General features: G+C 40.7%; 2 protein-coding genes across 4 annotated transcripts in view; both read right to left on the reverse strand.

Moving 5' to 3' along the window:
• The window catches only part of STOX2 (storkhead box 2), a 126,096-nt gene that overhangs the window by 77,778 nt on the left and 27,576 nt on the right, over positions 1-20,742 (reverse strand). The gene's annotated exons all lie outside the window — the stretch shown is intronic.
• Positions 17,275-20,742, reverse strand: part of TRAPPC11 (trafficking protein particle complex 11) — a 69,058-nt gene continuing 65,590 nt past the window's right edge. The window contains exon 30 of the mRNA XM_033160897.1: positions 17,275-17,494. Coding sequence (XP_033016788.1) covers positions 17,468-17,494 — 27 coding nt within the window. The 3' untranslated portion in view covers positions 17,275-17,467. The remainder of the gene's footprint in view (positions 17,495-20,742) is intronic.

Raw genomic sequence — 20,742 nt, forward strand, 5'->3', positions numbered from 1 at the left:
AGCGTGGAAGCTCTGGGGTCCCAAAACAATAGGTCGATTCAGCACAGAAAGGCTCGGCCAACTGTGATCTGCAACACAAAAGGCCCGGGCGAATTAGGCAAAGCAGGCTGCCTTTGGGCTTGACCCGAAAGACCGCAGGGAGCAAAGCAAAGCAGCATCGGGTCTGCAATGCCATAGGAATCGCGGAGAAGTGCTGGTAGCGGCCAAAGGCTGGCTTCCCCCGCCCTCCTCCAACCTATCAGAATCCGAGCAAAACATCAATGGAGCAGCCGAAAAATCATGGCTGCAGCAGCAGCAGCGACCATTCTCCCCGTTAGCAGCTCTCGCAGCTCCTCCTGCCGCACTGGCAGAGCAAGGATCCCTCGCTCGCGCGCCCATTCAAGGTGTACATAAACCTACAGGCAGCAGCGATGGTGCTCGATGCAGATGGTCATCATGGCCGAGGGCTCCCCAGTCCCGTCTCTTCCATGCTCCTGCAGCCGGCCGTCCTTCCTTCCTTCTCGCATACACGCTTATTCCTCTTTTCCCATCACCGCCTGTGTTTGCCTACGTTTGCGCCCGTCGACCCGTGCCAGCTCCTCCAGCCTTGGGGGGCAGCCGGAACGCGAGATTAAGCCCAACGCGCTTTGCTTTCTGCAAATCCGGTGCGTTTGCCTTGCCTTGCCTTGCCTTGCCTCCCTGCTCCTCTCCGCCTCGACTACAGTGAATAGCTATTGAAGGCAGGAAACAAGGCAGCCACCCAGTCTTATGCTAATCAAGGAGCTGCCTTAAGTTAGACGCGCTCAGCCAGTCGGGCTGCACATTCTCATGTAAAATAGCCCTGGGCTCACCCAAACCTTCGCTTGTGCCCCAGCCTATAATCAGCTTGTGCGTATTTACATACAAAGTTGTATATATATTTTTTAATTTTAAAAATAACAATCCAGCCTCTACCTCCTCTCTTTCCTTTTTCTTACAAAGAAAAAACAGAAACGCCTGTTTTTTGTTTTGTTTTGTTTTTTGAAACCAAACCTGCCTGCTAGATTTCTTAGCCTGCCCAAACAATCACTGATGTTGGAAAGGGTGGAGGGAACCCATTCATTTGACAGCTGGAGAGGAACTCTGCGACAAAAGTAATCAAACTGCCTAGAAGCAGCTAGTACTACTACTACTTCTTTGGCCCTTCTTTCTCTCTCTCAGCACACACTGCCAACCAATCAGACTCTATGAGAAAGGCCTGTAATCTCTTTTGCAAACCAAAGGCTTGGTACAGCTGTTTCTAGTCCAATAGCCAATCATTGTGAGACAACAATGCATGCAGGGTACTAAAAGGAGAGGGGTCCAGTTCTGTTTGGGATGTCCTGTTAGCTGGAGAGCACCCAAGCAGCCAGAGCATGACTGTGGGAAGGCTGTAGGATTCTGTTCTGTCTGGAGACTTAGAGGGATCCACCCCCACCCCCTCCACCCCTTTTACCTCTCCACCAAAAGGAATTTTAACTATGCTTGTTTTTAACCGCAAGAGCTCTTAAGGCCAGTAATTTTCATTCGGAATAACATTATTTACTATCAAACAATTCAGAGGTCTTATTTATCTATAGGAACATTTCTATCTGGTGCCTACATTCCACTCTGGGCAGCTGAAAGCAATCAAAAGCAACCATAAAGTACAATAAAAATTTATAAGGTACAATATAACACAAATAGACTAGAACAGCCGATAAAGTAAGGCATCAGATAAAAAAAAAACTTTTCAAATAAAACACACACCTGCCTAAAACAGGAAAGGTTTTGACTCATGGCGAAACACCATAAAAGAGGTGGCTGATAAAATCTCCAAGGGCATAGAGTCCCAAAATTTAGGTGTGACCACAGAGAAGATTTTCTCTCTAGTCCCTATGTATCATTTCTCTGTCACAGTCAGGACATAAAGAGCCTCTTTGGAGGCTACTATCCTTCCAGCGTGCGCGCACACACACACACACACATTTCTATGCTTTCATTAGCCATTCACCTGTTCACTTTTTTAAAAAGTCCTTTTATGCTATATAAACAATACTCTGAGGAAATGGACGAGAGTAGTGAAATCAAACTTTTCAGTGTGGACCTGAAAGGGTTAACTTCTCATATGCAAAGTAACAGATTAAGAGCCAAGGACATTTTTTTCTCTTCATTGCTGGGCTCACTAGTCATTACAAAGCTTTTGCTCCCCAGAGCCAATGAAGGCCACACTAGGACTAGAAATGTTTAAGAAGAACAGTGTGGTGTAGTGGTTAAGAGTGGTAGACTCGTAATCTGGGGAACCAGGTTCGCGTCTCCACTCCTCCACATGCAGCTGCTGGGTGACCTTGGGCTAGTCACACTTCTTTGAAGTCTCTCAGCCCCACTCACCTCACAGAGTGTTTGTTGTGGGGGAGGAAGGGAAAGGAGAATGTTAGCCGCTTTGAGACTCCTTCGGGTAGTGATAAAGCGGGATATCAAATCCAAACTCCTCTTCTTCTTCTTCCTTTCCTAGTCACTGAGAACACATTTCCTGCCACTTATTTTCATGGAGATGTCATCAGTACTTCAAAGCTGCCCAGGGATATCCAATGTTACATACATGAGATTAGTCACCCAAGTTGCCACCTGAACATTACTTTGTCGTCAAGCTGCTAAATATTCTTCCCTCCTCTTTTCTTGCCATGCTGCAATTCTCAACAGCTTAAAATATATAAATGGTAGTTCCCATTTCATCGAAACTGAAAAACTGCGGTTACTGGGTTGAGAACAAGTCAGAATCTTAAACCAACTTCAAGGTCACCATGTTTCTCTAGGGAATTTTAAATATCACCTTCCATAGGTAATTTTGCTGCTGTTCAGCTGATCATTACAGCAATGAAAGAAAGGTGAATTAAGGACCATAGATATGGTTGGGGTTGTGGACCTCCTTTCACCTCCTTTCAACTTCTAATTCGGCCATGGATTTGTAAACAAGTCAGAGGTTGAAGTGAGTTCAAAACATTAGCCCTGGGCCAAGGTAACAGAAGGTGATTTGCCTTCATTGGTTTTACAGATTACTATTAATTCATCACAGAGACCAAGAAGTAGCTTTGCCCATTAGCACAAGTTTAATTTACCAATGACAACTGCCATGTGGTTCTCTTTGACTTAAAAGGAGAAAAAGTGGTGGATGCAATCTTTCCGCAGAAAAGTCAGTGCACCATCCATTGCACAGCCATCTCTTGGAGAATACTGCGAAGGATAAACGTGGCAGGGGTTTATTTAAACCAGGCACATCCAACAGGTAGATCGTGATCTACCGGTAGATCACTGGACACCTGTGGTAGATCACTGGTAGATCACAACAGGCTCCCCCCAAAGGAGGTCAACAACTTTGGCTCCCCCCTAAAAAGGACAACAACATCGCCCTGAACTCTTAAAACGGGGCTTTCCTCCCTTAAAAAAGATCAAAAAAGCTCAACAACTTTGACCTGAACCTCTAAAAAACTGGGCTTTCCACCTTCCTAAAAAAGCTGAACAACTTTGACCTGAACCCCCCAAAAGGGGGTAGATCACTGCCAGTTTTTAAGTCTGTGAGTAGATCACAGTCTCTTGGGAGTTGGCCACCCCTAAACAAAAAAAAAAAGTCACATGGGAAAGCCATGGGAGACCATTTTCAATGGACCACAGTGTCATTGCTCCAAACAATTCAGCAGGAATAAATTGATGTTAGTGAGGTTTCCAGGTCAAGCTGCTAAACTTCTGCCACTCAAGACATCACCATCTTAATGTTCCCCACTTTTCTTCCAGTACAACACAAATGAGAACACAACTACCATTTCCACAAGCACTTCCATGCTATATATACACACTGTAAACCATCCGTGAAAGACTGTAACAGTTTCCCCATTGAAAGCCACATTAAACAACGAAAGGTTCTCACTACATATAATTATAAATAGGCGTATCTGTAACGGAGCAATGAATACATAAAAAACCCTATATCCATTATTGCCAAAATATTCCACATTTTTAAAAGGTAATGGATTTAAAAGGTGCAACTTCAAAAGTAATTAGGCATGAGTAAATGGATGCTTCTTATAAAAGAAAGTAACAAATATTGGAAGTTCTATATTGATTGCATTACTTACATTATTTATAAAATATCTGGAGATAAGACTGAATAAGCTTCTAGTTTAGTTTACCAGCATCACCAAAGTAAACAGAATAACAATGCTCAAAACAGTCATGAAAAAAAGACAGAGGGGGATCTCTCCACACTGACTGGATAAACAAATATACTAGCAAATAAAATTCACTGCTAGTAAGAGTAAAGTAATGCACGCTAGGGACAAACAATCATAACTACACAATGCACATTCATAGGTTGGCTGCAGCTACCTAATAAACTGATCATAATAGAAAGTCCACCAAGAATGTCAACCCAATGTGTTGAAACAAAAAAGGCAAATGGCTTCAAATAGATTAAACAAGTTAGTGGAGGGTACATTTCAGTAGATCACAAATTGGGCACCCGGCAGATTTCCAACTTACTTTCTTATTGCAAGATACAGATCAGTTTGTAACTTTACAAATGGCGAAATTTTTAACTTCCGTTTTGACATACAAGAGACATAATGGGATGCTGTTTAGGAGCTGAAATCTCCTTATAATATTTATCTAATTTGACATGTTTAATAAGTCTTTTATTGTTACCAATTTTAAATCAAACAGTGTGTGTGTATTTGCCTTGTATTTGCCTTTGTTTTTCTATGAGCTTAAAGCTGAAATAAATAAAATCAATCATTTCAGTAGAATTTAGCCATGAGAGATGAAGACGTACCGGTATCTCCCATGCTCAAGTGGTTCTTTCTGTCTATGACATACTAGAAGCAGGGGGATGATATTGTCAATTTGCTTTGCCAATGCTCATCCCTGGGACACTGGATCAATTCTTGCGAGCTTTAGTCTGAAAGCTGGTGTTAGATTGGCACTACTGGGAAGCTGTACCTCCCTCGGCCAATAAAGCAAGATGAGTGCCGCAACCCCGGAGTCGGCCGCAACTGGACCTAGTGGTCAGGGGTCCCTTTATCTTTACCTTTACTGAGACACCAGCAGTTTCTCTAGCTTTTAAACATGGAAAGTTTGGTCTGGGGTCAAGGCCGCCTCTTGACTAACAAGCAAAAAGCATCAGAAGATGTATGCATTTCAGCCTTCAACTGCTAATGTTAATTGAAACCTTAAAGAGTTCAAAGGTTCAAAGGGGGGAGGCTGAGATGGTGAAAAGTTTTGTTTGGAAAGCTCAAACATGAAAACAGAGCTCTGCATCCATCTATCTTTTCCACATGAAGTAAGCAACAACAAAACCAACTAGTTTAGGACTTCAGGGGGCAATGGCTACTCAGTGAATAAAATATATACCGTATTTTCTGGTGTATAAGACAACTGGGCGTATAAGACGACCCCCAACTTTTCTAGTTAAAATATAGAGTTTGAGATATACTCGACCGCAGATTCTCCACCCGGCATATAAGACGCCCCCCGACTTTTGAGAAGATTTTCCTGGATTAAAAAGTAGTCTTATACGCCAGAATATACAGTATTGGTTAAAGTTCTACGCTGGATATAGCAGAAATGCCCCAACAAGTGTGGATGTTATACAGAGAGAGTGCAGGCACAGAGCTTCAACTAATGTACCATTCTTACTGAGTCCTGAATCTTAAGAGCAGGGGAAAAGGGGCTGGAATTTCTTAAACAGAGAAAAGGAATTGGGATTTATTATACACATGAGTTGGCAATTACAAATGCTGCAGTGCTTCCCCTCTATCCCCTTTCAGGTCACTTTCAAAAGAAATGACTTTTATGAGTGGCGAAATACTGGGTTACAGGTTTTGTCTTTCCCACACTGATACTGAGGTTCACTAAGCAAAGTAACATGAAGAAAGGACACAGTACAGCATCTCTCTTAGGATGTCTGCCACTGATTTAATTTCTCTTTAAAAAAATGCTCATCATCATCCAAATCAGATATATACAAAGGGCGCCACAAAAAGGAACAGTTGGCAAGAATCACAATCTTTTGGCTGTCTCCATCCTAAGTACGTATAAGATTGTTTCCACTGATGGAATTGAATTAGCACCACAGTTGCTAGTTTGACACATTTAAGGGTCTACCTTCTTAGATGCAATGTTTGAACAAATTTTGTCTTTAAAAAACTTGAGAGAGAGAGACCAAAGCAATTCCCAGGTTGCTGATGTAAGAGCAGGATCTTCCAAATATAAAAGCAGGAGCCATTCAGACATCCTCAGGCTAGTCTGCCACTTACCTGCAGAAGGGCAAAGGTATATTATGCTATTGTACTAATCCAGGCTTAATTACAGAACCTCTTAAGCTTATTTCAGATCATATTTCTCTCCCTTCTTGTGGTTCTGGGATGCACAATAACAGGAATGCAGTGCTTCTCTTCCATCAGCTTTTGTTTTCCTTTGTTCTACAATGTGTTTATTTTAACAAACAATTACTTTTAGTCCAGTTAGATTCCCCATTCTCTAAATGTCCCATTGAGAGAAGAAAGGTTTTCCTGACTTATATCCTATTCTGCTTTTTAATCCAAAGGCTTGTGCTCACAGGTACACATTTCATAGGTGGCAACCTATGACTCAAGGCTCATACTTCTTACCCTGCATTTTTAAAGAGTTGAAAGTGAAGCAGGAAACCACCTCAGTTCTAAATGGTACCCCGCTAGACGAATGCTTCGCTAGACGAAAAACTCGCTAGACGAAAGCATTCGTCTAGCGGGAGGCTGCCCCGCTAGACGAAAAAGTCTATGGGGCTGCCTCGCAAGACGAAAAAATTTCGTCTTTTTTTTTTTTTTCGTTTTGCGGAGCGCGGCTCCCATTGCCGCTCCGCAAGACGAAAACCCCGCTAGACGAAAATTTTCGCGGGACGAATTATTTTCGTCTAGCGGGGCACCACTGTACCTGCAGCCATGCTTGCATGAACCATTACTTCAGTTTAATAAATCCTAATCCTCTTCAGCTCATACTCCATTCTCTATCTCAGAAAAGGGGACAGTGAGAAGGAATACAGTCTCTTTAGAGAAGGGCCCACATTCACTGCCATTCACACGGACATAACCAGAGAAGCTTTCCATGCAAATGTGACCTGAATAAGGTGCACACAACCTGTTCTTAGGATGCTGCTGGACACACCAAGACGGAGCTAGAAGGACCTTTTTCAGTTCAAGGGATGCATTCTCTCTCAGACAACCTTTCAAGGGCCACATGCAAGGACAGAGGCAATGGATGTAAATTTAACCTTTCTTCCCTGTCTCCCACATGCATATGTAATGGGGAAACGTAGTTTGAACTAGTTTCTATAGACACTCACGCACCCGTCCCTACAGTCATCTCTCAGAGAAGCAAGATGTATTATCAGAATTCAAGGACACATTCCAAACTAGGCAAAAGTGTATAGCAGAGCCAGTGAAAGGTGTGGCCTGGGGAGAGTTCCAAGACAGAGAGCAGCCTGGAGGTCTGCATTTGGCCCCCCAGACCCCCATATTCATATTCAGTAGAAAATGAATAAAACTTCTCATTCAGTTCTCAATAGAGCCTTTGATCCCAAAAACCTTCTTCCCACAAGCACCTCAGCTACTTTCTCTCGTGATAAAAATTCCCTTTTGCTCAGAGTCATTACAAAATTCTTCCTCTTATGCCACTTACTATGCATCTTTATTCATTCACTTACTTACCTACCTACCTGCCTGCCTGCCTTAAATTTGTATACTGCCCTTCATCCAAAGATCTCGGAGCAGTTCACGGCATACAAGTTTCTACATACTAGCAAATGGAAGTAGTTAAGGCACCTAAAGGAAAGGCTTTGCCAAATCCTGTTGGGAGAACACAGCACCCTTTACCCTGAATATTGGCTTGAGTAAGAATCACCCAATGGGAAAGTAAATATTGCTGCCCCTGCCTGCCAGGCGTTTTTCAGTTCTGGATTAAAATTTCTTTCTGACCAGTAAAGGGCACTGTTGGGTTAAAATATGGTGAACCACAAAGCAGCAGTTCTGGAGAATGAGTCAAATAACAAAGGAGGGTAAGTAGTGGAGAGGGGGGTGATAACTGGAATGGCACAGTTATGGAAAGTAGATGTAGAGAAGGTGTGGAGAGCAAAAAGCAGAATGGCATGTTGCAAACACAGCCAGAGCAAGGAAAGTGATTAAGGCTGAAATCCAATGCAATTTACCAGGGAGTAAGTCTTACTGAAACCAAGGGGCTGTGCTGTGCTAACTAACGTCGTCTCCAAAACACATCATGGCTCTCTGATGGAATGAGGGCCTCACTACTGAAAAAAGTACAGAGCATGTGTTTTCAGGAAAGAAAAGCCAGGTACAGTATTATAAATATCCTCAAGTTTCACCTGGATGATTTAAGATTTTACAAGTTTGACAGCTCTCATAATATGTACAACAAAATATGTACAAAGGGTTTAGTACATTTCTCATGCATTTTGCATAACCATGTTCTATGGCTGTACACAAGTCAAGGGCTGAAATCTGGAGGATCTCAAGGCAAAGACCATTTTCTTTTTCTCAGATAGCAGCTCATCTGCACATAGCATTACAAGGTGCTTTTCAAACTTTTTCAACTTTGAAAAAAAAAGTAGCTTGTGATAGGGAGGAAGAGCTTGCTGTTCAGAAAAGAGAGGTACTGCTGCATGAGAACATGAAAACTGCTGTGAGGATTCTGCCCAATATTCAGTCTTTCTGTTTGATTTTGAAATTGATAAGAATAAATAGCCATATTTAGCAGAAATGTGCTACCAATACAGTGTGCTAATTTTGGCATGACCCTTAGAGCAGGGGTACAGAACCTGTGGCCCTCCAGATGCTGTTCAATCCCCAGCTGCATCAGCCAGCATGGCCAATGGGCAGGAATGATGTCCTCTCAAACTTGTACTTAAGACTGGATCCTGTTTTACTGTACTTTCCTCCTACCCTGGTGTGTCAGACAGTACCATGCTGGGATGTAGAGGATACAGGTGCTTCTCATTTTGGGGACTTGAAAACGTCTACATTGTAACTGCTCTGCACTGGTACTGCCAATATTCATGTGAGCCATACATTTCACAGGAGTTTACCTATCAGTTGCTTGGAAGGGACAGCAAAGCAACAGCAAAGGTAACCATCACTATAGTGATGTATGTTGAGACAAACAACAACAACTCAGAAGGGTCCAATCAGCTGAAGCAGCAGAGAGAATAGCATAATGGTCTTTATGTGGCCTGTGGGCCACCTGTTAAACACCCTTTGCTTTATATTCTTCCTTTCAGTTTCTCAACTAAAACATTAACTGTGCTAAGGCATGGTGTTAAATGCTGAAACATTCAACAGCTGCTCTCTTGTTACAGGCAAGATTGTACAGACAGCAGCTTTAAAAAGCCACAGGGTAACTTGCCCTGCTTGCCAGTGAGCTCTTTGATGAAGATGGGGGAAGAGACAAACAGGTGCCTACTGTTATATTTGGACAGCAGATAAACCATGTAATGGCATTTGCTAGAGGAAATTTATTATCTTCTTCCCTTATAGCATGCTGTCATTTAAAATAATATGCAGTACAGCTGGCTTCTATATGTCAACTTGTGGCCTTTGTGCTATAGATAGTTAAAACTGTGGAAAACAAAAGTTGAGGCCAGCATTTATCCCAGCCCAAAATACTATTTAATTTGTCCGTAGGTTTGTTTGTGTAACTTATTTTTATTACCACGTTTTATTTTACATAGAAAGTTAATGGATTGTCATATGGTTGGTGGTCAAATTTCATGTCTACAATAAATATTCTTATTACTGCAGGAGTAAAACGATCCATGAGAGTCATCTTTTGAGATGCTATTACACATGCACTTTAGCTGAAAAGCCATGTGAGCAACTTGTTTTGCTTGGAAATACATTTAGTTGGTTCATACAACTAAACTAGGTTTAGGTGGTTTATTCTTGGCTACAGCTCATAGTTGGCAAGAAGAGAATTTAGCCATGAGCTCGATTCAGATGACACTTTAGTTCAAATTAGTGTTGCTGCAGTAGTAAAAAAAATAAAATAGAGCATAGCAGCTGCAGGATTCTTCCTGGGAGGCTACACATCTGTGCAGAGCTGTTAAGCCACACTTTGTCTTATCATTTTAGGTGAACCAGGCTATTGTATATCTAGTGGCGAAGGGGGAAGGAAGAAGAGAGAGAACACGTGCATGTGTGTAGTGGGGGCTTGCAACCATGCCACCAAACATCCTGTGTTTGTCTAGTACAGTGGGTGGGTTTTACCTAACCAGACCCATCAGCGAAAGAAGCCCTGTGCAAGGACTTCCACTTGTGCAATGAGGTGCTCCCCCTCTCCATTTCCCTCCAAAATGGGCTCTGGAAGGGTTGGGAGAACCTCCAGAACAGTGTACAGGGGGAAGAGGGAGGGATTCTTTCATCTGGCAAAACTGAAATGCTTGTGCAGATGGAATGATTAAAAGAGTGTGACGCTGAATCTTGCCCAGTGGCTGTATTAACAAGCCCTTTTCAAACCTCCTAGCCAGGATAACACAGGAGTCAGGGGCACATGAAGGGTTGACCACCACCTAAAACATTCATTGTACATGTAATGTGTATCACCATAAAACAGAAGCATTACTCAAAGAGAAAGTACTGATTGGCTGAGAAAACAGGCTCACACCTAAAGCCTAGAGAAAGCAAAAGAAAGGAGGAGGACATTATTTAGACACTTGCTCAAGAGTAATCCTTGCCCCCAAGAACTGTAGCAGAAGGAGGAGGAGGAGGAGGAGGAGGAGTTTGGATTTGATATCCTGCTTTTCACTACCTGAAGGAGTCTCAAAGCGGCTAACATTCTCCTTTCCCTTCCTCCCCCACAACAAACACTCGGTGAGGTGAGTGGGGCTGAGAGACTTCAAAGAAGTGTGACTAGCCCAAGGTCACGCAGCAGCTGCATATGGAGGAGTGGAGACGCGAACCCGGTTCCCAGATAACGAGTCTACCGCTTTTAACCACTACACCACACTGGCTCTCACTGTAGCCTGAGTCCATGAGGCTTGAACATAGAAATAACTTGCTAGAGGAATAGCAATTTGGACTGAAATTGTGTAGCTTCTCTTACTCCTTTGCATTACCCTTTCCCTCCAATACCCCACTTTTGTCTATTTTGCCTTTTTTAGATAATACAGGACTGGCCCACAGGTTTATAAAGTTTTAATTATGATCCATACCCAGCTTTGCATGCTCTGTAATAATGCTATGTGATACTTTGCTTTAATTCAGTGCTGTAACAATTATATTATTCACACACACACACACACACACACACACACACACACACAGTGACTTACCTTGTGCTGACTGCACAATGAAGCACATGGGCTGCCCAAAGGGTGACAAAGCACATCTTTTATGTGCGTAAGAGTGCACATTTTTGTATATTTCCCCTCCAAACCTAAGTGCTTCACTCGAGAACAGATTGGAATTTGGTAATAGCAAACCATGTAATATTTCCAACACATATTTTAAATATTGGTTGCTTTTGGGCTGTGCATCGGGTATGACTGCAAACTCACATTGTTATTTCCATTTCCCACCTACTCACCAACTAGGCATTTGGGGGACAATCCATGCTATGACAGAAAGCAAACCTTTGAAAATGGTTGTGTGTTTAATAACCTACATGAAATGCACGCCTTTCAAAGAAAAAAAACAAAAACGCTTGGATAGGCACTGAAGGCAGTGTTATCTTGTGTTCGGATAACATTTTTTGCCAAGAAAATATTTAAATTGTTAACAAGCTGCACATCTATAACAAATATTAGCATTTTTTTTTAACTTTTCAGATTTCTATTCAATTTACAGCCCTTTAGGAGGAGGAGGAGGGGTGGAAGGGGAAGATTGATACTATTATTGAGCTGTCCATAAAGAACCTCCTGCTAACACCCTTTCAGCACATCCCCACATGTACCTAATCTGAACATAAAAGGGTGGGATTAAAACTGCCTAGATAAAAACTGCCTGCAGTTTCAAGCTTCAGTGGTGGTGGTTTAAATCCTTGGTTACTTGCATCCTTCAAAAATGTGAAATGCTAACTAAGAATCCCCACTCACCTCCAAGTTACAAACTGGATCATACAGATCATCCACACCTGCAAGCTCACCATGCAGTGCAGGATCTTGAATTGTCATCTTCAACAACAACAACAACAAAATCAAGTTTCTAGCCCTTGAAGATATGGAAAAATGGAAGGGATACAGGCAGTTGCTTCTGAAAGGAAACTAAAACTCTCAAGCAGAGATTCCACTGGGTAAGAGGATATTATTGTATTTCAGCAGACATTTTGTACCTGCAACTTATATTCTGTAGTGTATCAACTAAACTGTCATACTGTAGGATACAGTCCAAAGCTGATTTGCAACCATAGGCAAGCTTGCTGCAGATGTAAAATTGTGTCATGGGAAAGAAGAAATGGGAAGAAGAGATAATAATGCATGCAAGCCCATTGCCTGATCCCAATCTCTTAACCTTGGTTAAGAGTTTGTGAATGTTGTATCTGAACAGATCTATAGTAGTTAAACTGAAGCTTGCATTTCTGAAAGTAAACCGATATAAAACAGACATACATATTCATACATCAAATTTCAAAAGAAAAATATTTTCCTTTTAACACCACTTATGGCGAACTATATTATACATAAATGCATAGCCTTGACTCTTTTGCTATTTGCTATTCTTCTTATTACAATTACTATAGCACTGATGATTTAATAGCGCTTCCCATCCCCCAAGTAATTTCGTATTATTTTTCTGGCAGTCAAATATTCTTCACAAAAAGAACTGGAAGATTAAGAGTAATTAGTGTAACTTTTCTTACTGACAGAAAAGCACTGAAAGGAGATCAAAACATATTTCAAGATTCAGCAACTGTTTTTCCAGGTTAGTAGCGCTGAAAATATTTCGCAAGAATGGGAAGTTAGAAAGAAGGACCACAGAAGAATTATATAAAGAATGAAGCCCACATAAAGAAGATTCTATTTATTTTGCTATTGGCAAATCTCACAGCAGTTATCACATGGTGGACTTGAGTGTAGAAGAAAGCCACGTTACATCCCAAACCGGGGAGAAATAAAATTTATTAAAGGAGCTCAGGTCAGCACACGTAAGAGTTGCCACATTTTTTTTTCACTAGTAGTCTCTGGGGAAGGTTTGTTCACACAGGATGCTAAGTCGTGGTTTGTTTAGCTTAACTGTCATTATTTGTACATCCAAACACAGCTCACAAAATATAGTTTTGAATGTGACCAACGAACCATGGCTTGAAGTTGGCTTACAAATCAGAGCTTGTCTTAACCATGGTTCCTGTTTAACTCTGATTTGTTTCAGTGTCCCAGCCCAAATGCTCAATGGCTGCACCTGGATGAGTCACAAAATGTAAGAAAACAAAACCAATATTACAACAACAACAACAACAACAACAAGTTGCAGTTACTTTGCTCATCTGCAAGGTTGATCCTCTTTTGTTCAATAGATCATGATTAAAACAAACCATGGCTTAGTGTTGTGTGCAAATGTGGCCAGTTACTTGTTCACACATAGCATCAAACAACAGTTTAACATTATTTATTAAGAGATTTCTATACCACCCTTCAACAAAAAAGGTCAGAAGCAAATTTACCAAAAAAATTAAGTAATATAAAACATATTAAATGAAAGCATTAAAATAATTCTCAGAATTTATATAAATAGCATAATTAAAAACATCCCCCCAAATGTCTTAGCTGTCAACCACTAAAAGCTGGCAAAAATTGTGTGTTTTTACCCAATATCTGAAAGAATACAGAGTGGGGGCAAGATGCACGTCAATGGGGGAGCCATTCCAGTATCACAGATCCAACACCAAAAATGCTCTTCCGCAGGTTCCTGGACTATACACCTCCTTTAACACAGTAACCACTATGAAAGCCTCTCCCACTGATCAACCAACACAGGTAGGGTGGTACAGAAGAAAGCATTGTCTCATACATTTGGATCCAAGCCATTCAATATAAGCACCCTGAGCTGGGCCTAGAAGGTAACTGGCAACCAGTGCAGATGTTTAGTAACAGGAGTTGTGGTCGACTGGCCCACTGCCATTGACACCAACTGCATTCCACACTAGTTGCAACTTCTGGATTATTTTCAAGGGCAGACCCATTTAAAGTGCATTACAGTAGTCCACCCTGGAGGTTACTAGAGAACATGGTCGAGACCCCTTCACGGACAATCTTTGGATTGACGAGCTCCTTTCTTTTACTCCATTAATCCTCTCCAGGCATTAAGAATTCAGCAAGTTAACATATGAGGGTGGAAGTAGGGAAGAGCATGCTCACTCCACCCCTATTCCCATTTCAATCACCTACCAACTTGTAAATGGCAAATAGGTGAAATAGGGAGCCTTTTCATGTTTTCATGTTTACTGTTCTTGTTCTGTATATTCTTTGTATCTAAAATAAATAAAGGGTTTGTGAATGAACCCTGTGTTTGTGCTCTGCCTGCCCTCTTTCTTCCCCTCACATGTTGTGACTCTGCCTCACTTTTGGTATAGCAGCAAGCCAACGTTCGCCATTACATGGATCCCGAACAGTTCAAAACTGCAGTTTCTTGCCTGTGAACATGGAGAATTGTTCATAGGACTGGTGCTTCCTTAATTTCATTTCATATTAATTATGTACCCTGATTTCTCTCTCAGACTGAAGCCCATGGAGGCTAAACAGCAACATATTGAAACAAATACAATATGGAAAATAATATGAAAGGTTATTTAAACGTTTAAAAAAATGAAAATCTAGGTGTCTCTGCCACAGCAAGTCTGTTACCAGTGTTTTAAAAGGGTATAGCCTCTGTGGGCATGGAACTGTTGTTGCGAAATAAATAAATCTTCCACGAAGAGGTGGGCTCCCCTATTTGCATATATATTCCCTCCTTGGATTGCAGGCTAAGAGCTTGGTTACCAAATGTGACAAGGCAACAAATTCTCTTTGCATAATCATGGCTCACAAATGCCCACAGCTCTTTCGAGATAGTCCCATATGAAGAAGTGTTCATGTTTAGATAGGATTGCAGCATTTCCAGCGATCTTCACAGTTCCTAAAAATTCCACAGTGATCAGAAGGTGCACTGCAATCCCATATAGAGGTGCGATTTTAATTCACATAGTCTTACATCCACATTGTTGAAAGCAAGAATCTGAGACTGATCACACTGTCAACAGAAGGTTTGCACGTACAAAACAATCCTTAGTGACCTAATCCAGAAATATATTTTTAATACATTTTCAGAGTAAATGTGACACTCATTACATGAGACACTCATTCTTCCCCTCAAAAAAAGACTTTTGGTGATAGTCTATCAGGAAAAAAAATAGAACTACCGGTAATCACTACTGTATAATATAAGAAAGGTTACATACTAAGCAAGATTTATGAACACCATCTGTTTGCTTTTTCTTTCAAATACAGGTTTTTACCAGAATAATTAAATAAATGAGCATTATAACACAGAGAGAAAACAATGGAAGCTAAAGCCAGTTTGACTTGTTTGGGCTGTGTTTTATGCTCTCCAGATCCAGGCCAAATTGTCTGTCACCCGCTACCAATGTGCTGGGAGGGCTACACATTGGACCAACCTCATAAGTACAATTCCACTTCTTCTCTTTTCATTGAACCACTGCCAAACTTGCCTGGCAATAATAGGGTGCCTTTTTAGGTTTAAACCACATTAAGTCTGGTATCTTTCAATGACTCTAAATTAGGAACTGGAATGTCTTCTTGAAACTCCATAATCTATATGCATTTCTGCTACAATAACTCATTACATATTTATATGTTACTTATAAATGCATACATATACACTATGTCATATATGCCCGCAAGCATTATTGAGGCAAAAAGGGAGCCATTGACTTGGTTTTGCATAATTAAGGCTCCAATAACTCAGCTAAAGCAAGTTACCAGGTTCTTTGCTCTTCAAGGATAAAAACAATGAAACCAAAGTAATTCAGGAGGTTCTATTTAGTACTACATTGAAACTGAATGAAAAATACGGAAAGTGCATGACAAGATCACAAAAAGTCTTTCTAATGAATGAATATTCCCCCCCCCCCACACACACACACACATTGAAACACTGTCATAAATATACTCTTGCAAATTCATTCTTTGTACAGAGGGACGGTAGAGTAGGCAATCCCAGGACAGTTCATAAAATGGATTGATATACTGCATGCTACAGACACTTAAGACTATGTTGCTATACCAAGAGAACTGTACAAGTGTTACTCTTCTGCAAATATTTTGGTTTTCACCAACAACATAAATTTTAAAAGCTTAGAGAAAAGTTCAATACATCCATAACATTGTGCTTAGCCTATAGTACAACCTGTTCATACCTCAATCAACACCAGAGGCTTTCTCAGAATTTCCTCACCATATGGCAGGTAGGTACAATGGGGGAGGGGGGAAGCTTTTCGATTGCAGCACCACGTGCCTTCTTGAAGAAGGACTACCCAGTCCCCTAGTTGGTGACTAGTTGGTCCGCCATGTTCTGAGAACAGGCATTTTCATATAGCATTGGGCAAGGGCCTGGTAGGATGATAAAATGTGCCTCTTGCCCACTTATATTTTTGGGTGCTTTGTTTTGGCTGATACAGCTTGCATGTATCAACGGCAGACCAACACAGCTACCTACCTGTAACTCAAGCTTGCGTTGTATTTTGATTTGCTGTAATATCTTGCTGGCTTCAATTAATTGTTTTAAAGCAGGAGGGGAGAAGCTGCAGCACTTCAAATGTTCCTGGACCCCAACTTGCATCAGTCCCAGCTACAATGACCAGTGATTAGGGATGATGGAAGTTATAGTCCAACATCATTTCAAGGGCTGCAGGCTCCTCATCCCTGTTTTAAAGAAAAGCAAGCAGGATATAATAACAACTCATTAACCATGTAAACAAATAGGCCCTTGCTATATTATTCTGCCTGATCACCACTCCATACCTGCTCTGAGGAATAGGTTGGCCTGGCTGTGCCTCCTCACAAAATAAAAAGTGGGAGAGGTGGGACACTTCTCAAACCAAAGTGGAGGCTACGCAAGACTATAATAAGAAATGGCAGCTCATGTTGAGTTTGCGGCATAATAATATTATAACATGACTGAACAGCGACAAACAACACCATAACATGACATCTAAATGGGCAGAGATTTTCACCTATGCAAGTCTTTGGAATTCTTTATCAGATGGCAATTCTGTTTGTATTGTTCAATTAAATCCACCCCATATATGTAAGCATTAAGCATACTGTATATCACTTCAACAAAGCCTGTAAGCTGTTGGTGAAAAAAGTGAGCACAACTAATATTTTAAGAACCCCATAAAAAGCAATGTGCGTGTGTATCATTGGCAGTGGGGGATGTTATTTCACAGTCATTTCCCATAGTCAGTCTTCTTGGAAACCAGAATTTTGCTAGAAAAAGTAAGACAGAAACAATAGTTTAGAAAGCAATTCAAAGTGGCAACTTAAAAAGCATTCAACTAATGCACCAAACCAAATGTTTGGCTCATGTTTTGACATAAAAACAGTGCCCTCTACTGCACAACTAATGAGCAGCAGTGCCTAACAAGGTCAATAACATTAAATACCTTTTCAATCAGTGGTAACAGTCACTGTTCCTAGTTTATACTTTTCAGTGATTAGGCTAATTGAATGTACGAACTGTACAACACTGGCTAAGAAAGTAGGCTAACTAACATTTTCTCCTCCGAGCTAGTACAGATTATTCTTTCTGGTAGCAACTACATTTTTGCTGATCACAAAAATACAAAACGAAAAAAAAAAACCACACCTAATGAGTAGCATTGTAGTATTATTGACAGAGATTTTGGAACTCTGAAATATAAAAGTATATTATACAGCAGAAAAAGCCTAGATGAACCATTCATCCATCAGTGAGTCTTTTCTTATGTTAAATACCAAGCAGAGTAATGATAAAGATCTAGTCACAAGACACCCTTTATTGCTCAAAAGGAAGTGCATGAATTAATCTGTCCACATTGTCCTAAACAATCCTCCTCTAAACACAGATATGTTATTGCAGTCAAGACTTGAGATGCAAATCCAAGTTAGCAGCAAATAAAACACTAACCTGTCCTGTTTTAAAATTCAACATTTTAAAACGGCATATATTTTGTTGTTGATTTGTTGATTTGTTGTTGATTTGTTGCTCACAACTTGAAAAAAGAGTGAAAGGCAGACAGAAGGAACAAAGAATCTGAAGAGGATTTATTGATTGTCAGACAGATCCAGGGAGGTCTGCTAACATTGGAACACAAATATTTAATCTGATTCTGAAATCTTATCTGCTGCCTTTAAGAAGATTAACATATATTCTCTTGCTGCGGACTATGAATTCTGACTGCCTAACAAAGTGGAAGGTTCCCCCCCTTTTTTTAAACCATAGGACCTGCAAGTCTGTAAAATACAATTTTACTCAAAAGCAATTGTGCTAATACAGACAAAGAAGTGAGCATGTTGAGGAAAGATGTATCTTAATAGCTTACAACAGAACAGTATTCATGTATTCTAACTTCATCTGCATTTAGGCTGTAGTTATTCTGAATTTAGTCTGGGATACAATGTGTATGCAGAATATTTAAAGTGGGTTGAACTATAGATTAGGAATTATATTCTGTATATATATATATCTATATAGATAGATGGATAGATAGATAGAGATATGTTATTAAAGAAAGAGATAAATTTACATTCTGAGACTTTAAATTAGCAAATAAAAAGAACTCTTGGCTCAACGGTGAAGCAATCCTAAACTGAATTGACAGAAAATGAAGACAGAAGCACTCAATATGCTAAACAACCAAATGCTTGAATAAATGAAACTTGTTGCCTCAAAGAGGCCTTTCCAAACCAGTGTGAGAACAGAGACAGGCACGCAGCCAGACTGCCATAGACTATCAGCTACATCCCACTCTACATCCTCCATACGGAGGTTTGGGCCAGAAAATCCATTAATTTACAAAAACATTAGGCGTGCCCCTGGCTCTCCACAGCATCCTTCACATTGCCACAAGGGCTTTGTCTAGACTAGGATTTAAGGGTTGCATTAGCTTATCCTAGCATCTAACTCAATCAGTGTAAGTATGTATACATTATTCTGTACATTAGACTCTCTTTAAACTCTGGCTGTTGCCATCCCCCTAAAAAGGCGCATCAACATTTAAAGCCAAGTTAGTCACAGTAACATCAAAAGAAAGTAGTGTCCCAATTCTAAGAGCCACTGCAAACATACAGTTCATAGGCAACTTGTGACATAGGTACAAGCGGTTCCTTGCAGAAGGGCCCAGACCCAACTGCAGTGCTGGCACCATGGCACAAGGGATTGGCGCCCCTGCAGCAGTGCTTCTTCTCCTGCCCCGCATGAAACAGCTGTGCCTTGAAAGATGATAACACACACTGTTGAAACTAGAGGCAGCTACACTGCCTTCCTGAGGGCCACCAAAGTGAGCAGCCCAAGAACTGTTGTGTTTGATTTAAAGACTTTTTAAATGGCAGCTGGAATCAAACTGCTGCCTGTGTTACTTGTAGCCAAAATTCCGTGTCAAAACTGGTATAGGTGTTAATTTATGAGAAAGTTAAAGTAAAGAGGTCTGTAAGGTGCATTATGGGTTACCGTAATTAGCAACAGGGACCTGACATCCATTAGTTGTTGCAATGTACTGGAAGTAACAGACACCCAGCACAATTTTTATAGATCTCACTGTATTAAACTTATTTTTTTTATTTAAAAAAAAAAACCCACTCCACAAATTTGTTGAGAAACATCTTTGTCATCTTTTGCCAACTTTCTGATTTTTCACAGCCTGCTGCTATTGAATTACAAGTAACAATCCTGGTCCTTTTTTCAAGTTTTAATACATTTGGAAACTGCTTTCTTTAAACCACATCTTGAATTCTCACACATTTTGTTAAATGTATGAAAAATCCTCAGCCATTTTGGGCTCTGTATCACTCACTAAATTTTCCCCCAACCTGCAAAAAGGCCTCTCTTCTTCTTTTTAACCCAAATTCTAATGTCACAAGCAAAATCAGATTTTGTTTGATCTGTTTTGTTTTTTTATGAAATGTTTGAAGAGGTACTAAAAAGTTAAAGTTTAATAGAAGGGGTTTGTTGAAGTTACCTCATAAATTTTTAAAAAGAAAAAAAAGAACACTTCCTGGAAATGTGAATATTTGAAGAAAAACAATAGAACATAACTAATTGTGTGCTTCTTTGCTGCAGTTGAGGCTTCTGTGACTGAAAGGGGGTGGGGGATAGAGGAGTTTTTAAAATTCTCCCTTTCTTCAGCAGTCACACTCTTCCAAAGGCTGCCCATTCCTCTGGAGAAGATTGCGAGCTCAGAGAATTGCAGAGGGAAGGTAGAGTTAGTTAGGTTAACCAGCCTAAATATACTCTTCTGGTTCTTCTCTATGCCAAGATGTTCTTCTAGCATGGAAGACAAGGCATTCAAGCACTCCTTGTTAGCTACATACTGTCTCCAGTTACTGGAGGAAAGTTGGAGAGGGCTACTGCAGTCATGGTCGTGCTTGTTAGAACATTCCTATAGGCATATAGTTGAGCAGTGTAGGAAAATGGTTACTAGACCTGAAAGGCCTACAGTCTGATCCAACATGGCTGTTCTCAATGCACTGTAGGGCTG

Source organism: Lacerta agilis, chromosome 9, assembly GCF_009819535.1.
Source record: "Lacerta agilis isolate rLacAgi1 chromosome 9, rLacAgi1.pri, whole genome shotgun sequence".
NCBI lineage: Eukaryota > Metazoa > Chordata > Lepidosauria > Squamata > Lacertidae > Lacerta > Lacerta agilis.